The sequence below is a fragment of the Sciurus carolinensis genome, chromosome 2 (assembly GCF_902686445.1).
Source record: "Sciurus carolinensis chromosome 2, mSciCar1.2, whole genome shotgun sequence".
NCBI classification, from domain to species: Eukaryota; Metazoa; Chordata; class Mammalia; order Rodentia; family Sciuridae; genus Sciurus; species Sciurus carolinensis.
In genome coordinates this window covers 39589229-39607492 of record NC_062214.1, presented here as the reverse complement: position 1 = coordinate 39607492, position 18264 = coordinate 39589229, and the positions used below count along the sequence as shown (strand labels likewise).

The 18264-nt window shown below is 36.9% G+C and overlaps 1 protein-coding gene across 3 annotated transcripts in view; it reads right to left on the bottom strand.

Moving 5' to 3' along the window:
- Macrod2 (mono-ADP ribosylhydrolase 2) overlaps positions 1-18264 on the bottom strand; it is a 2075735-nt gene that overhangs the window by 1333162 nt on the left and 724309 nt on the right. For all 3 annotated transcript variants that reach the window (XM_047537628.1, XM_047537632.1, XM_047537630.1), the window contains exon 5: positions 6727-6843. In XM_047537628.1, coding sequence (XP_047393584.1) covers positions 6727-6843 — 117 coding nt within the window. The remainder of the gene's footprint in view (positions 1-6726; positions 6844-18264) is intronic.

The window sequence follows — 18264 nt, the reverse complement described above, 5'->3', positions numbered from 1 at the left end:
CTGTTATTTCCTATTGATCACATAGGAAAAAGAAGGTATAGATAGTGCCTCTGAATGCCTAAAATGGCAAATAATGCAAAGCACAGACATCATTCTACACTCAACCTGTAATACTACAACATAAATAATAGTTGCTTTCAAAACATAGATGTCTTAAAAGACACTATTTAGTATTAGAATAGTTATTTTATCACAAAACCATTCTGAGGATTATCACCATGAGTCAGAAAAACAGAAAAGAAAAGGATACACATGTGGCAGGTGGACAGTTAGGCAAATTTTGCCCTGTGCTTTCTTAGACGCTGAAATCTTTGAGCAAGAAACATCTTTGGAAATGGGATAACAGATGTTGAAAACATTGCAGATTTCTAGAATTGGGCAGCCCACCCCTGAGTGTCCTATTGATTGGTAGCTTATAGTAGAATCTAATGACCAAGGAAAGGAGGAGACAAACACAAGGCTATTATTAATTCTCTAGTAAAAATGTATCAAGAACCGACTCTTGAGGGGTAATTTCAGATGCTAAAGATCTCATGATTGGATGAGACAGATATTATTTCTACTTCTTTAAAATGCTAGTCTGTTTGAGAAGGCAGGCCAAAAACAATTATAGACATTATCACTAACTGACAATACCACAAAAAAAAGAAGAACCTGTTAGAGTTCTCTTCAAGGAAAGCCCTAGTCTGTGACCCAGCAAGTTGTCTGTCTTATGTAACCAAAAGGGTGTAGTACAGAGGATTGCTACTCAGGATTCCAGTACTCTCTAGGGCAATGGTCCTTACACTAGAACTTGAATCATTTACTCTGATTCAAGTTACTCTGATTCTCAGTTACTCTGAGAACTTGTTAAGCCAAAGTTTCTGATACAGTCAGTCTGGGTGAGGCATGAGAATTCACCTCTGTAACAAATTCCTATGTGTTTCTCCTGCTCCAGGGACTACATTGTGAGACCTGCTATTCTGGGTTTTATTTGTAATCCCTCTGCCCTTCTTACTTCCACATTCATCCTAAGGATCACTAAGGGGATCAAACGTACAAAACTGCTTAATATAAATGAACAGAATGGTAATTAGAGAGAAATGGATTCAAACAGGAACTAAATTCCTAATGTATTTAAGAAAAATGAACCAATCAGTTGATTTTAAGAGGAAAAATCCCATCTTCCCTTTCTGGAAGGAAGATGATTTTATGTTCTTCAAAACCCATTTTTCTCTTTATGTAATATAAGTCATTTAATTATGGAAGGGGCTCATGAGAGTCCTCAGGTCTCCATCAGACCCAGGCAGAGTCACTCCTAGCAGCATGCCTCCTCCAGTGCTGTCCCAATCAGACCCCTGCTGGGAGAGCCTGTGATGGCTGAAATCAGGTCACCCTTCGCTGAGGACCAACTCAAAACCATCTTATGGTTACCTACTTCAGAAACTGAATTTCCTCAAAACAGCAGGCTCCCTTTCATCTACCACCAGAGAAAGCAGGGAATAAAGGTTTATTGCTTAATACTCTGAGTAAGTCAGATTCCTTCACTCTCCAGTTATGGTCCTATTGAGAAAAATTACCATTTTTTCTAGGCGGCCTAATTATTTGAAGATTTAAAGTGTTTCAGATAATCCCAAGGTAATGTTCTCTTGAGGCAACAGAAGTAAGAAATAGATGGTAGGTATGTTAGTCCCATTTGTCAATTGTGATCTGAGTAAATCACATACATTTAATAAAATTCAACATACTTAACCTCTCTGAATCTCATCTTTCTCCATTATAAAAAGTGAGTACTTCTACAGGCCAGGGGTTGGCAAAATTTCTATGAAAGTCCAGATAGTAAATGAATATGGCCATATAATCCCTGCAGCAACTATTCAACTGGGTCCACATGAAAGCAACCATAGACAATAGTAAATCAATGGGCATGGATGTGGTCTAATAAAACTGTATTTCAAAAGCAGATAGCAGGCCTAGCCAATTCCACTACTGTCTTCTCAGTTCAAGGATCCCTGGTCACTTCCATGCCTCTAATATGGATTTAGTTTGTTATTGAAAACAACAGATTTAGCCTCTTTGTATCTGAATTTCTTTTCTCTTTGTGTCAGAAGAAAATATCATTACTTGTCATGTCACTTCCTCATAGGAATTTCAAAAGGACTGCTGAGCTAGTGTTTCAAAGTACTATGATTTCTTGATGAAGGGCACAAGAGAAGTACTAATTATTATCAGCAGTACCTTTTAAGCTACTATCATCTGATTATTATTGTACCTGGGAATAGAATAAGGAATCTGATTCATACTACTCATTCAAACATTATACTATAGTCTCTCACCCTAGAGTTTCCTTTCAAATGATTAGTAAAAAACTGAGTTAGATTTTAATATTACTCTTTGATGCCTTTCCAAGATTAAATGGAATAAAAGAAACAGATTCTACCATTTTGTATATACAGATTTAATATTTTTCCACTTACTTTTGCTGATTATTCAGCACTAAAGCCTGAAAATGGAGCATTCAATGAAATAGGAATAGACGTGTGACCTATGCTGAAAATCATCCAATAAAGTAGGGATGATATTTTTATTTTTTCCTTAGGAGAAGTGCTGTTAAGAGTAAATTTACAGAAGACTCTGAAACTGAATATATGTCAAAATATTACTGAAAAAGTTCATAGTAAATAGTTGACACCAATTTCATTATTTCTTTGGAATATTAGCATAACTTTTCTTTTACATTCTAACTACCAATTATCAGTCAATTTGCCACATTTAACAATTCATTTGATATTTATTTCTCCAGCACCCATGATATACAAAGGATTCCATTAGAGAGGCAGAAAGTTTGCATATAAAAAGTAGCATGTGAAGCGTATTCTCGTTGTATTAGCCTACAGTATTCTGGAGTTTTAAGAAGAAACAAGTCACTTTTAGATGAGGTGATAAGAGAAGACTTGTTTCACAGCAGTGGTGATATCTGAGCTAAGTCTGGGAGATAGGTGGAAAGGATCAAAGATAGCCTCCAATACAGATCCCATGCACAGAGATACCACTGTGAGCAATTCATATCATACAAAGCAGTTCAAGATATGGCAGTAAATCATGGAAGCCCACAGATAATCAGGCTAATAAGTCAATGTTTAAAGAAAAATTCAATGGAGAATTTTGAAAGGTTTTAGTTTCTCATCATTTCTTCATTCATTGAAGCCTTTGTTATGTGTCAGGATATAGAAATAAAGGGAAAAGATGTACCCTAAAAGTCTCTTCCCTTATTCCGGTAGAGGGAGATAGATTTAAAAAAATAATATAGTTGAAGGATACATGCTACAAATAAGCAATAAAAAATAAGGCAGAGAAGTAATTATAAGTAGGTTTAAGTGACACCTGAGGTTACATTTAAACAAGGATTTGAGGGAGTTAATGGAGCAAGCCATGTAGATATCTTGAAAAACAGCATTCCAAGTAAAGGGAATACCAGTGCCAAGTCATCCAGGATCTGCAAAGAATCTGTGTGAGCAAGGCAAGCATAGAAGGGGATAATGTCAGAAAGGAAAAGGTCACATAACAAGTTGAGCTTTGTAGACAAGTGTAAGGACTCTAGATTTAGGTACGTTAACTCTCCCAGAACTGTACAGAATAGTCTGCAGAATGGAAAGTACTTGAAATAAGTGGCTTTAAAAATCCATTTGCCAGCTAAAAAGGTTCTGAAATAATTCTTTTATTCTTCAGCACATGCTTAGGAGACACTATGCTAGACATTGACACTAGAACTATGGTCAAGAAAGAAAAAACTTACCGGCATGAAGTTGATCATTATTCTGACAGAATGGTAATAGCATGAATAGAAATATCCTACATGTCTACGAGTTTCTAAACAACTATGGAAATAGACATTTTAGTATGAATCCAAACATTGTCTAATCTTGTAGATCCCAAGAATCAGTTATATAAATAGTTTTTCATCCACTTCCTAAGTTACTTCCTCAGCAATAATTTTCAATATTACCCAATATTCTTGATGCTCAAGATTCCTTTTGAGAAAAATGATTGGATATTTTGGCATTGAAAGAAATCACTTAACATACCCAGGCATCAAAGAAGAAGTGGGGCTTATCATTCCATCAATCATGATGAGTCTCAGAACACAGGCTATACATATAATGAATTCAAATACAATCATCTTGTGAATAGATTAATTTAGCAAGTATAAAAAAAGCAAAGACCAGTCTAAAATGACCAAGTTTGTCTGTAACCCAGATAATAATATTTTCCAAACAAATTGCTGACACATGAAGATATCGTCACTTGCAGCTGGATGACTGACTTTAGTATCCCTGTAATGGCAAACCCATGGTCTCTGAGGACAGATAGGAACTAGTCTCCACTGTCAAACTGTCGTAGAGTTATTAAACATGGAGGGGAAAAATGACCCGAACAGTATGTAATGAGCTTCCTTTTCATTCTCTCACTACAAAAGCACATCTGTGGATTGTTAATGACTCTGAAATGGATGAACCAAATTGATGAGAAAGAAAAAGCATCTCTTAGGAATAGGAAAAAGGAAAATGAACACACAGTGTTTACAAAACATAATTTAAAATATAAGGGCTTGTGAAAGTACTGTGAAATATTTTAAAGTGGCATATGAGTGTAAGGTATTATTATTCATTTTCACATTTTTTCCTTTATACTTTTAATGTCAATCATTAATCTTTTAAATGTACGGAAATACAAAGACGTTGTCATAAATAGTCTGTTTGTGACTTTTATGAGGTGGCACTGCCATGCCAGTCTATTAATTTCTATTCTGTTGGATTTTTTTTTTAACAAAACATGCCTTGTAGACTGCATGTAATGTTTTGAAAATGTATCAGGCTCTCAAAATCTCAGTTCATGTAAATTCTTTACCAAGTTCTGTGGAATGCCCACATTTACAGTCCTTGTCCCACAAAGACTCATTTGCCCTAGGATGTCCATGAAAGCAACACCTTAGCTCAAAGAAATGACCCTTAGCTAAAAGAGACAATTATGGGAATTTCTCAAGAACAGGTATTAGGTTATTGATCTTTGTACCTCAATGCCTGGTATTGTGCAAGTCTTCAATAACTCTGAAATAAGATGAATGACATCCAAAAGAAACAGAATAACTTATTCAGAGATGTCAAACAGCAGCAAGCCATTAAAAAATTATCACACTGCCAACCCATACACTAGAGCTATTATCCATCTTCAGAAAATTTAAACTGGAGAATTCTGGCTTGTATTTTAATACCTAAGAAAGAATTAAATCAATTGGAGACTCAGTGTATTACTTGGTTTAAGGGCAGACATGAGTCTGAAAATAGTCAACAATCTGCCTGTTCTCAGGATACTATAGTTGAGCTATATCACAAAAGTAACATGGCATTAGGAAGGAAAAAAGAGCATTTGTAAACATGAGGCTATATAATCCGGGAAAGGAAAAGTACCTTAATACTCAGATCATGAAATGACTCAGAGGGAGAACTGCTGGAATGCTCAGATCACCACTGTAAACAGGTTTTCATTTGACACAAACATATATTCTGTAGGAGTGAGGGGCCATTTGTCACATGATTTGACTCTTTCACACAAAGTTAAGAACACTAAAAATGATAAGTCATAAAAGGATAAATTAAACAGTATACAGTTGACATATTTTTACTAGTAATCCAATGTGAACAACATAGAACATAGCATTATAATATTTATAAAGAAAAATGCTATTTTAATACATTATTCTTTCCTACAAATCCTCATGTTTAAATATTGTTTTAAAGTAACCTTTATAATACTACATACACTATCTCTCCATTCACATCTATCCATGGGAAATTCATTCTTACACAATCTGTCTATAGAGTACAAATAGTATCCTAAAAATTGTGTTATAATTTCTAATCATGTTTTCTCCCCTGTGAAAACATACACACACACAACCAGCTTCTCATTTTCATAAATGTATTCACAGATCTGGGCAGTATCATAAGAAGCAGGTAAATGGAATAATCAATAAACTGGGGTCTCTCCGTTTCAGGTTCAAAGCACACCTTAACAGTGAAACTCCCTACCTTGGTCCTGAAGATTATGTGATTTAAAAAACTTTAACTATTTTCTCTCTTAGTATTTTTATTCTACACCACCCCATCCAAGTTGGCTAACTGACTAAGCAACAAGGTCAATTAAATGCAATGCTTTTCTCTATTCAAATATAATGTAAATTTTGACCATTCCACATTCAAAGAGCAAATATATTCTCACACTGACAACCACATTCCATTGGCTTTTCCTGAAAGCAAAGTGTGACAGATGCCTTAGCTGTAATTGCCAATCAGCCTTTACATGGCAGCTGAAAACACAATACATCACTTTGATCTCCTTTGCTCTAAACACATCCACAATCAAGAAGCCTGAACAAGGAATAAGAAATTGGCATCATTTCCAGAAGCTGTCACTTGTGGCACTTAAATACTGTAATGTATATTTTGCTCATATTTTATTTCCCTATTTCAGAGACGTTCTGTTAAAGACCTGAACAACAACAACAACAACAAAAAGAATCACCCACAGTTAAATACCATAAATACAGGCACACAAAAACTCTGAATACAAGCACATTTAATTAAATACCACCACTATCATTTCTTTCTCCAATTATGTACTTGAGGAATAAGACAAGGTAAGACGTCTCATCTGGTTTTAAAACATAGTCAAAAAAGTTGTACTTACATTTTGCAGGCAGGTCATAGCCACATGTGATCTTTGCATGTCCAGTCTCACAACCATTCAGGTTACGACATTCAGCCAGCAAACAGGGGCCAGCTGCTCTATGAATACAGCCATCCACTAAAGGAGAGAGAAGAAAGTTAGCCTATATTTGACCTTTTGGAAATAAATATGAAACATTAGGTAGGAAGAGAGAGGGAACTCAATCCTTCTCCTCTTGGAAACCCATAGCCCTATGGAAGAAAACTCATAGTGCAAACATTAAAATACTGTGTTCTCTCTCTTGCTCTTTGTGTGGTTGGTTTACATGGTGAGCATAAGTAGAAGAGTGATAGAATAGTGTGCTGGTAAATGTTAAGTTCTCTTGGGGTAGGAGATAACCTGATATGTTGTGTTTTTCCAATTTCACTCTTGCAAATAAGCCCACCACATCTAATTTCACGTTATCAACTCAATGTTACTGAAAACATGGCTGGGAAGAAATGCTAACAATTGTCTCTCCTGAGCTCTTAAGTGTCGACTCCACAATATCACTTTAGAAGTCAAGAGAAAAGGAAAGCACACTGAAACACTTGTACTTGCCTTAAGAGTAAGGAGGTAAAATCAAAGCTACCCAAATACGAAACAAACTTCTGCACATTTTCTTTGTCCCACAAAAGCAGGACATTTCTACAGTGTACCTGACTGTGTGCTACATAATATACAAGGCTAGATTACGTCTTAATAAACAAGAGAAGACCACTCTCACTCACGTGGCCCGAAGTGAAACGAACTGCTGCAACTGTTGTTACTCTGCTAATTAAGCAGCATTCTCCTCTTGACCAGCTTTGGGTACTATCAGTTTGCAGGCTTCTCATTTGGGCCCCTTTGCACCCAGCCTTTATAGTGAGAACCCCTTTTGAAAATACAAATCTGATCTTACTCGAAATTAAAAACTTCTGTGACTGAACTGGGGGAAGTGCACAGGTGGAGGGCTAAAACACCACATGCACACAAACTAGGAAATTGAGAATGTGGGTATTCAGTCATTACTAAATAGACCCTGTGGTCAGAAAAGAAATATGAGATTGCAAACCAAGGGAAAGAGAAAGAGGCAATAACAACAATCCAGAATGCGAAAGCAGACTAGATTTTCAGAGGTCTCAAGAACTTGCCTCTCCCCACAGTCTGTAACACTGTGAAATTGATCATTGCTCTTAATTTTAATTATTTTGAGAGGAAGCTGGTGAAAGTGCTGTCACTGGTGAAAGTACAACTTGTCTAACATCCAGTTTGGCTTCTGACAACCATGGAGGCAGCACTTTCAGCTGAGTGAGTGTCTGGGAGACATACACTTTACTACCTCACCACTTACCTATCTATTAAGGTTGAGAAGGAAGGCAAAAACACTCTCATCAAAATGAATTCACTCCAGATTACTCTGGACTGCAGTGTTTCACAGAACTGAGGTTGAAACTCAGACTCTATTCCAGCCATGTGTGCTCCAAGTTCCAGTTTCCTTACAAATCAGTGTCAACAAAGGTAATATCTCACATAGTTTTGCATGGAATTTGAATAATTTTCTGCATGGGAGGTATTCAGCATGTCTAATACAATATTATGTGCTGAATTGACTGTAGTTATCATAAACACCCTAACGTCAAATTTTGTTGAAATTTTAAAGCAACTGCTTTCCTCATTTAAAAAATGAGAAATAGAGCACGCAAAAATAGAAAAATCACCATTTACTCCACTACTCAGAGAACTCTTCAACATTCTGATATTCTCTCACCATTCTTGCACACATAAACTCAAAATACAGTTTTCCATGTACAAGAAAAGATCAAAAATTTTGGTTAAAACTCCTGCAACAAGCAATTATACTTTTCTAAACTTAATATATGACATTATTACACAAGTGCACAAGATATACATCTAAGAATGTGACAGTTGTCTATAATAGTGAAAACTTGAAAGTACTCAGATGTTTATCAGTAGGGAGTTTGTTAAATAAAAGTCCATCCATGTCACAGACTATTATGCATCAGTTTAAAAAAAGAATAGATCAACTCTGTGGACAAACAGAATCCTAATGTGAAAAGATTCCTGAGTGAAAATACCAGGTTCAGAAAAGTATATATAGTATGGCTACAAATTTATTTAAAATTATGTGCACACACTTTTACACATGTACATGTACTTATGTATGTACTAGGAAGTTTTACACACTTGGTTTTGTGATTATGGGATGGGAAACAAAGGGCAAATCTATTAGGAAAAAAATAATGTTCTAATTTCTCCATGCATGATTTTTTTTTAAAACAAGAGCTTCAAGAAAAGTATTTTAAAGTGAGCAGTTTTTCTTGGCAAAGAGATAATTATTAACTTAGTTCGAAATGGATAACTAAAATAGGATTCACCAATGTACTTAATCATCTGCTGTCAAATACTGTCTGGCCTATTTAGATTGCAGTCTAATGCAGTTTGCAGGTATCTAATTCTTAAAATCTTCATGGTCATACCAGTATCCCTGACTGTATTAGGGCAATGAAAGTCTAACTGAAGAGCTATTTAATAATAATGACTACAGCTTAAGTGTATTGAATGTATCTATGTGCCAGGCACAATACCAAGGACAACCTTATAAGGCAGATTCTAATTTTATCATCTCCATTTTATGAGAACTTAGAAGAGGTTAGTAACTTGCTTATATTCCCAAAGAATTGGCAACATGATTAAAACCCCCAGATTTGTCTGATGCAGCAACCATCCCTGCTCCAGTCTTGAATCCAGGCAGTCTTACCTGAATCCCTGCATGTGACATATTGAAGCACTATAATACATTTTTAATTTCCACTTGTTCTTTTTTTAATTTTTAAATTTGTTTCAATTAACTATATGTAACAGTAGAATGCATTTATGCCTTTTGATAAATCATACATAAATGGAGTATAATTTCTCATTTTTCTGATGGTCATGCAATCATATATGTACATGAGGTAATAATGTCTGTTTCACTCTACTCTCCTTCCTACCCCCATAGCCCTTCCCCTCCCTTCACTCCCCTCTACCTAATCTAAAGTAACTAGTCTTCCCTAGCACCCTCCCCCTTACTGTGAATTAACATCTGCATATCAGAAAACATTCAGCCTTTGGTTTTTTGGATTTGGTTTATTTCACTTAGCATGATATTCTCCAACTCTATCAATTTACCAACAAATGCCATAATTTCATTTTTCTTTAAAGCTGAGTAATGCTCCACTTGTTCTTTTTATGATTTACAACACACATGCAATCAAATGCACAGATCTTAAGTATGCAGTTCTTATGTATTTTAGTAACTGTGTACAATCAAATAATCATGATGCCAATAAAGACACAAAATGTTTCTAATAGCCCGAAAGATACTTCTGTGCCCTTTCCATCTAAATTGCTATCTCACCAACCAGATGGAGCCCTTGTTTTGGTTTTAATGACCACAACTAAGTTTTAGTAATTATGCAACTTCAAACTTCAGATTGAGGGTCTGGGTCTTTCACTCAGCATATTTTTGAAATCCATCTGTGTTACAAATATTTGGACTTTGTTTCTTTTTTATTGCTGAGTAATATTCCACTACTGAGCACCATAATTTCTTTATCTATTCATCTGTGAATGAACATAGGATTATTTATAGGTTTTCAGTTATTATGTACAAATACTTTGTGGCTATATGTTTTCATTTCCCCAGACAAATATGAAATTTCTGGGTAGGCACTATATATATTTTCCTTTATAAAGAGTGGACATACAGTTTTCCAAAGTGATTAGACAGTTAATACATACCCCAGCAATGTATGAGCTTTCACATTTTGGCATTCCTTTGGTGATGTTAGTCTTTTTAATTTTAGCAGTTCTGATGGCTATAAAGGAGCATTTATTTTACATTTCTTTGATGAGTAATGATGTTAAATATCTTGCCAAATGCTTATTAGCCATTCATCTCTTTGTTTTTGAAAGGGTCTGTTCGTGTCTTTGACTGATCTTTTTTATTTTTACTCGTGTTTTTATTTCTGAGCTGTGTTAAATCCACCATTAATGCCATCAAATTTTTATTCTTAATTTCAGATTATTTTTCAGTTCTGGAAATTTTCACTTGATTTTTTTCTTACCATGTTTGTATCACTTCTGAAATTTCCCATCTTCTTACCAATTACATTTATCTTGCCATGTACTTTTTCTAATAGATTTCACATGGTGATTTTAAAGTCCATATCTGTCAATTCTAATATCCAGGTCAGCTATGGGTCTGTTTATATTGACTCATTTTTCACTTAACTGTGGTCACATTTTCTCGTTTCTTTGTGTCTCATAGTTGCTGATGGCATATTGTAAACTGTGAATAATATATTGTAGACTATTTAGATTCCATTATCTTTCTCCACACATTGTTGAAGTTTGTTCTAGCAAGAAGATAAATTACTATCAGGTAAAATGGAGACTTTGCCCTTCTTAGATTCAATAGAAAATACAAGGTGAAAGACAAGTCTCTCTTACTTGGGCACAGATGTGTTTGGGGGTCGGGGACCAAAATTCCCAAACTCAATATATTTGCCATAAATAGGAAGTTGCTGAATTCTATGCTCAGTTCTTTCAGACTTCTAGCTTTTGTTTTATTCCTGGACTTTCTAAAGTCTTTTCCTGCACATGCATAGTTCAAGGCTCAGGTAAGGATTAAAGAGGTATTTATATGTAGATTTGAGGGCTCCCCTCTCTATGGATCTTCTTTCTTACCTACCCTTATCAATTCCTAGTCACTCTGACAACATGAACTAGTCCTATGATACTCATGCCAATAAAAGTATTGTTTTCTGTTTGAGTCCAGTTAGTCTCTTGCCATGTGTAGCTGGGAGGCTCCTCAAGGTCAAAGCCATGTGATCTCTTAAATGTAGTTCTCAGAGAGTGTGGTTTCCTTCTCTCAAAGGCTGAATCATCTTTAGTGTCATCCTGCTTTCAGTTGCTCTGTTGGGCCAATAAGTAGTTTTGTCATTGTTTTTATTTTGTTAATAATTTATAATTACTATTTAAAGGAAGCTTATTCTAATACAAAATTCTCTGCCATTACCTGAAGCTGAGACTATGTACCCATATCTTTGATAAGTTCAAACATGATCTTATGTCATTTCAGAGCTATATTTGTCCCTTGGGGCAGGGGGGAAAGCAAGTGAGATAAAATGCAATGGAAACATCAGTTGTATCAGTTCTTACACTTAAAAGTCTTATCTTCAAAAGATAAAAAGAGACCAGTCCTATGTGCACAAACTCAACATTAGAGTTTAAAGTCTCTTATCTGTTGTCATTTCTGTTTCTCGACTTATTTTTCAGAAATACAAATCCAATCATCTTTACTTCCTCATTAAGTTAGTGCTTACTATTCCCCATATCTCACATTATAAAATCCTTAACTCAAAATTGTGGCATTATAGACCCTTTACAAATTTCAGTCCAACTTACACTTCTAACTTCATATCATCTTCTTCCAAGACCTCACAATTTCCTAATTGTACCATGGCATCATTACCAAGTACTTTCTATCTGGGGTCCCTAGTTAACCCTCTCCCTTGTCTTTTCTGCTTAGCAAGGTCTTTCTCATTTTTCAACTTTTAGTTCATATGTTTTCTTCTTTAAAAAACTCTCCACAAACATGGACAACTGGGAACATCGTAGAGGTGGCTGCTCAGCACAGCGCTTGAACTCGGAGCAACCACTGGGGCTCTGGGCGGCTGCCTGAGGAGGAGCTGCATGGCGAGCTGTTGGGACTCAGAGCAATCACTTCTGAACACCGGGGGGCTGCCCAGAGGAAGAGGAGGAGCACGGCGGGTCACTTGGACTCGGAGGGATTACACCAGAGCTTCAGGCCATAGTCAGAAGAGGAACTGCGTGGCGAGCTGTTTAGACTCAGAGCGACCGCTTCTGAACACTGGGGGGTTGCCCGGAGGAAGAGGAGGAGCACGGCCAGTTGCAATGTCTAGGAGTGACTGCATCAGAGGTACAGGTGGCTGCCTGAGGAGGAGCTACACGGCGAGCTGTTTGGACTCAGAGTGATCGCTTCTGAACACCAGGGGGCTGCCCGGAGGAAGAGGAGGGACGTGGCGGGTCACTTGGTCTAGGAGTGACTGCATCAGAGCTCCGGGTGGCTGCTCAGAGGAGGAGGCGAGTGATGAGTTGTTTGGACTCAAAGCGACCGCTCCTGAACACCGGTGGCCTTCCTGGAGGAGGAGCGCAGTGGGTCGCTTGGTCTCGGAGCGACCGCTCCTGAACACCCAGGGGGCTACCCTGAGGAGGAGGAGGAACAGGGCGGATCACTTGGACTCAGAATGACTGCCTAGGGCTACGGGCGGTTGGTGGGAGGAGGAGACTCGAAGTGAGTTGCTTGGACTCCTAGTGACTGCATCGGAACACCGGCGGCTGTCCAGAGGAAGAGGTGTGTGGCGGGTCTCTGGGTCTTGGAGCTATTGTACGGGGCTCCAGGTGGCGGCTCAGAGGAGGGGCTGCATAGTCAGGCAATTAGGTGCAGAGCAGGGTCCCAGGACCCAGGCGGCTTCTTGGTGGAAGAGCCGCACAGAGACATGCTTAGGGGCAGAGTGAAGGTTCCAGGACTGCAGGCAGATTCTCTGAGGAGAGGCAGCCTAAGGAAACTAGTCTGCGAAGGGTGAGGCTCCCAGGCTCAGGAGGTAGGTCCGGGACCCTGGGAACGTTGCAGAGGAAGACAGCCCAGCCCAGGCGGTAGTTGTAGATTGAGGGGAACCTCTAGGAGGGGAACTGACCAGTGAGACCTCCCCATGGGGTGAATCTTCCCCGCTGGGTGAGGTTTTCCCACAAGGACGGTAAAAACAGAGACAACAGGCACAAACAGGCCTTGCCTCAGCCCACAGCCTAGTTCCCCTTTGGATGACCACTGGTCAACAAGTGGAGGCACCTCTGCCCACTAGCAGGGAATATACCCCACCTGAGGGTCACCAACCATAGAGAGGTAGCTTCCTTGTGGAGTACCGCATTATCAATTTCCTCCAAGACTTCAGGCTACTGAAGGATAAGAGGGGATATACTAGCAATCTTCAGGGACATTATAAGTCAATAGAGGAAATCTGCAATATCTTAATGATCCACTGATTCCTGAACAATATGAGAAAACAAGGGAAGAAAATGCCCCAAACAAATCTAGATATTACATCAATAAAATCCAACGACAGCATGGCAGAAGAAATGACAGAAAGGGAGTTCAGAATGTACATAATTAAAATGATCAGAGAAGCAAACGATGAGATGAAAGAGCAAATGCAGGCATTGAATTGATGAGATGAAAGAGCAAATGCAGGCATTGAATGATCGCACCAATCGACAGTTAAAAGAGCAAATACAGGAAGCAAAAGATCATTTCAATAAAGAGTTAGAGATATTGAAAAAAATACCAAACAGAAATCCTTGAAATGAAGGAAACAATAAACCAAATTAAGAACTCCATAGAAAGCATAACCAATAGGATAGAACACCTGGAAGACAGAACCTCAGATATTGAAGACAAAATATTTAACCTTGAAAACAAAGGTGAACAAACAGAGAAGATGGTAAGAAATCATGAACAGAATCTCCAAGAACTATGGGATATCATGAAAAGGCCAAATTTGAGAATTATTGGGATTGAGGAAGGCTTAGAGAAACAAACCAAAGGAATGAACAATCTATTCAATGAAATAATATCAGAAAATTTCCCAAATCTGAAGAATGAAATGGAAAATCAAGTTCAAGAGGCTTATAGGACTCCAAATACACAAAATTACAACAGACCCACACCAAGGCACATTATAATGAAAATACCTAACATACAAAATAAAGACAGAATTTTTAAGGCTGTGAGAGAAAGGAACCAAATTTCATTCAGGGGGAAACCAACACGGATATCAACAGATTTTTCGATCCAGACCCTAAAAGCTAGAAGGGCCTGGAACAACATTTTTCAAGCTCTGAAAGAAAATGGATGCCAACCAAGAATCTTATACCCAGCAAAACTTACCTTCAAATTTGATGATGAAATAAAATCATTCAATGATAAACAAAAGCTAAAAGAATTTACAAAAAGAAAGCCAGCATTACAAAACATTCTCAGCAAAATATTCCATGAGGATGAGATAAAAAACAAAGAAGCAAATCAGCAAAGGGAGGAATTATCCTAAAGGAACTGTCAAATAAAGGAGGAACCAAGATGTGTCAAAAAAATAAATAAACAAAATTTTAAAAATGAACCAAATGACCGGGAATACAAATCATATCTCAATAATAACCCTGAATGTTAATGGCCTGAATTCATCAATCAAAAGACATAGACTGGCAGATTGGATTAAAAAGAAAGATCCAACAATACGTTGCCTACAAGAGACTCACCTCATAGAAAGAGATACCCACAGACTAAAGGTGAAAGTATGGGGAAAAACATACCATGCACATGGACTCAGCAAAAAAGCTGGAGTATCCATCTTCATTTCAGATAATGTGGACTTCAAACCAAAGTTAGTCAGGAGGGATAAGGAAGGACATTTCATACTGCTTAAGGGAAGCATAAATCAGCAAGATATAACAATCATAAACATCTATGCCCCAAACAGTGGCTCACCCATGTATGTTAAACAAATCCTTCTCAATTTTAGAAACCAAATAGACCATAACACAATAATACTAGTTGATTTTAACACGCCTCTCTCACCACTGGACAGATCTTCCAAACAAAAATTGAACAAAGAAACCATAGATCTCAATAACACAATCAATAATTCAGACTTAACAGACATTTATAGAATATACCATCCAACGAAGAGCAAATACACTTTCTTCTCAGCAGCACATGGATCCTTCTCTAAAATAGACCATATATTATGTCACAAAGCTAATGTCAGCAAATACAAGAAGATAGAGACACTACCTTGTATTCTATCAGATCATAATGGATTGAAGTTAGAAATAAATGAAAGAGTAAACAACAGAAACTACTCCAACACTTGGAGATTAAATAATATGCTATTATATGATGAATGGATAACAGAAGATATTAGGAAGGAAATTAAAAAATTCTTAGAGGTAAATGAGAACAAAGAAATATCATATCAAAATCTCTGGGACACTATGAGAGCAGTACTTAGAGGAAAATTTATTTCATGGAGCGCATTTAATAAAAGAAGTAAAACTCAACAAATAAATGACCTAACACTACAGCTCAAAGCCCTAGAAAAAGAAGAACAGACCAACACCAAAAGTAGTAGAAGACAGGAAATAGTTAAACTCAGAGCTGAAATCAACGAAATTGAAACAAAAGAAACAATTGAAAAAATTAACAAAATAAATAGTTGGTTCTTCGAAAAAATAAACAAAATTGATAAACCTTTAGCCACACTAACAAAGAGAAGACGAGAGAAAACCCAAATCACTAAAATTCAGAATGAACAAGGAAATATCACAATAGACACGATTGAAATACAAAACATAATTAGAAGCTATTTTGAAAATCTATACTCCAACAAAATAGAAAATTTCGAAGACATCAACAGGTTTCTAGAGACATATGAATTGCCTAAACTGAACGAGGAGGACATACACAATTTATATAGACCAATTTCAAGTAATGAAATAGAAGAAGTCATCAAAAGCCTACCAAAAAAGAAAAGTCCAGGACCAGATGGGTTCTCAGTCAAGTTCTACAAAACCTTTAAGGAAGAGCTCATTCCAAAACTTCTCAAAGTATTCCATAAAATAGAAGAGGAGGGAACCCTCCCAAACTCATTCTATGAAGCCAATATTACCATAATACCTAAACCAGACAGAGACACATCGAGTAAAGAAAATTTCAGACCAATATCCTTAATGAACATCAACGCAAAAATTCTCAACAAAATTTTAGCAAATCGCATACAAAAACATATTAAAGAGATAGTGCACCATGATCAAGTGGGTTTTATCCCAAGGATGTAAGGTTGGTTCAACATCCAGAAATCAATAAATGTCATTCACCATATCAACAGACTTAAAGTTAAGAATCACATGATTATTTCAATAGATGCAGAAATAGCATTCAATAAAATACAGCATCCCTTATGCTCCAAACACTAGAAAAAAATGGGGTAGTGGGAACATTCCTAAACATTGTAAAGGCCATCTATGCTAAGCCCATGGCCAATATCATTCTAAATATGAAAAACTGAAAGCATTCCCCCTAAAAACTGGAACAAGGCAGGGATGCCCTCTTTCACCACTTCTATTCAACATCATCCTTGAAACTCTATCCAGAACAATTAGACAGACCAAAGAAATTAAAGGGATACAGATTGGAAAAGAAGAACTCAAACTATCCCTATTTGCTGATGACATGATTATATATTTAGAGGAACCTGGAAATTCCACCAGAAAACTTTTAGAACTCATAAGTGAATTCAGTAAAGTAGCGGGATATAAGATCAATGCACATAAATCTAATGCATTTTTATACATAAGTGATGAATCTTCAGAAAGAGAAATTAGGAAAACTACCCCATTCACAATAGCATCGAAAAAAATAAAATACTTGGGAATCAATCTCACAAAAGAGGTGAAAGACCTCTACAATGAGAACGACAGAACACTAAAGAAAGAAATTAAAGAAAACCTTAGAAGATGGAAAGAGCTCCCATGTTCTTGGATAGGAAGAATTAATATTGTCAAAATGGCTATACTACCAAAAGTGCTATCCAGATTCAATGCAATTCCAATGAAAATCCCAATGATGTACCTCACAGAAATAGAGCAAGCAATTATGAAATTCATCTGGAAGAATAAAAAACCCAGAATAGCTAAAGCAATTCTTAGCAGAAAGTGTGAGGCAGGGGGTATCGCAATACCAGATCTTCAACTCTACTACAAAGCAATAGTAACAAAAACGGCATGGTCTTGGTACCAAAATAGAAAGGTGGATCAATGGTACAGAATAGAGGACACGGACACAAACCCAAATAAATACAATTTTCTCATACTAGACAAAGGGGCCAAAAATATGCAATGGAGAAAAGATAGCCTCTTCAACAAATGGTGCTGGGAGAATTGGAAATCCATATGCAACAGAATGAAACTAAAACCATATCTCTCACCATGCACGAAACTAAACTCAAAATGGATTAAGGACCTCGGAATCAGAACAGAGACCTTGCATCTTATAGAAGAAAAAGTAGGTCCAGAGCTTCAACATGTTGGCTTAGGACCAGACTTCTTCAACAGGACTCCCATAGCACAAGAAATAAAAGCAAGAATCAATAACTGGGATAGATTCAAACTAAAAAGCTTTCTCTCAGCAAAGGAAACTATCAGCAATGCGAAGAAAGAACCTACAGAGTGGGAGAAAATCTTTGCCAATCATACTTCAGATAGAGCACTAATCTCCAGAATCTATAAAGAACTCAAAAAACTCTACTCCAAGAATGCAAATAATCCAATCGACAAATGGGCTAAGGAAATGAATAGACACTTCACAGAAGAAGATCTACAAGCAATCAACAAACATATGGA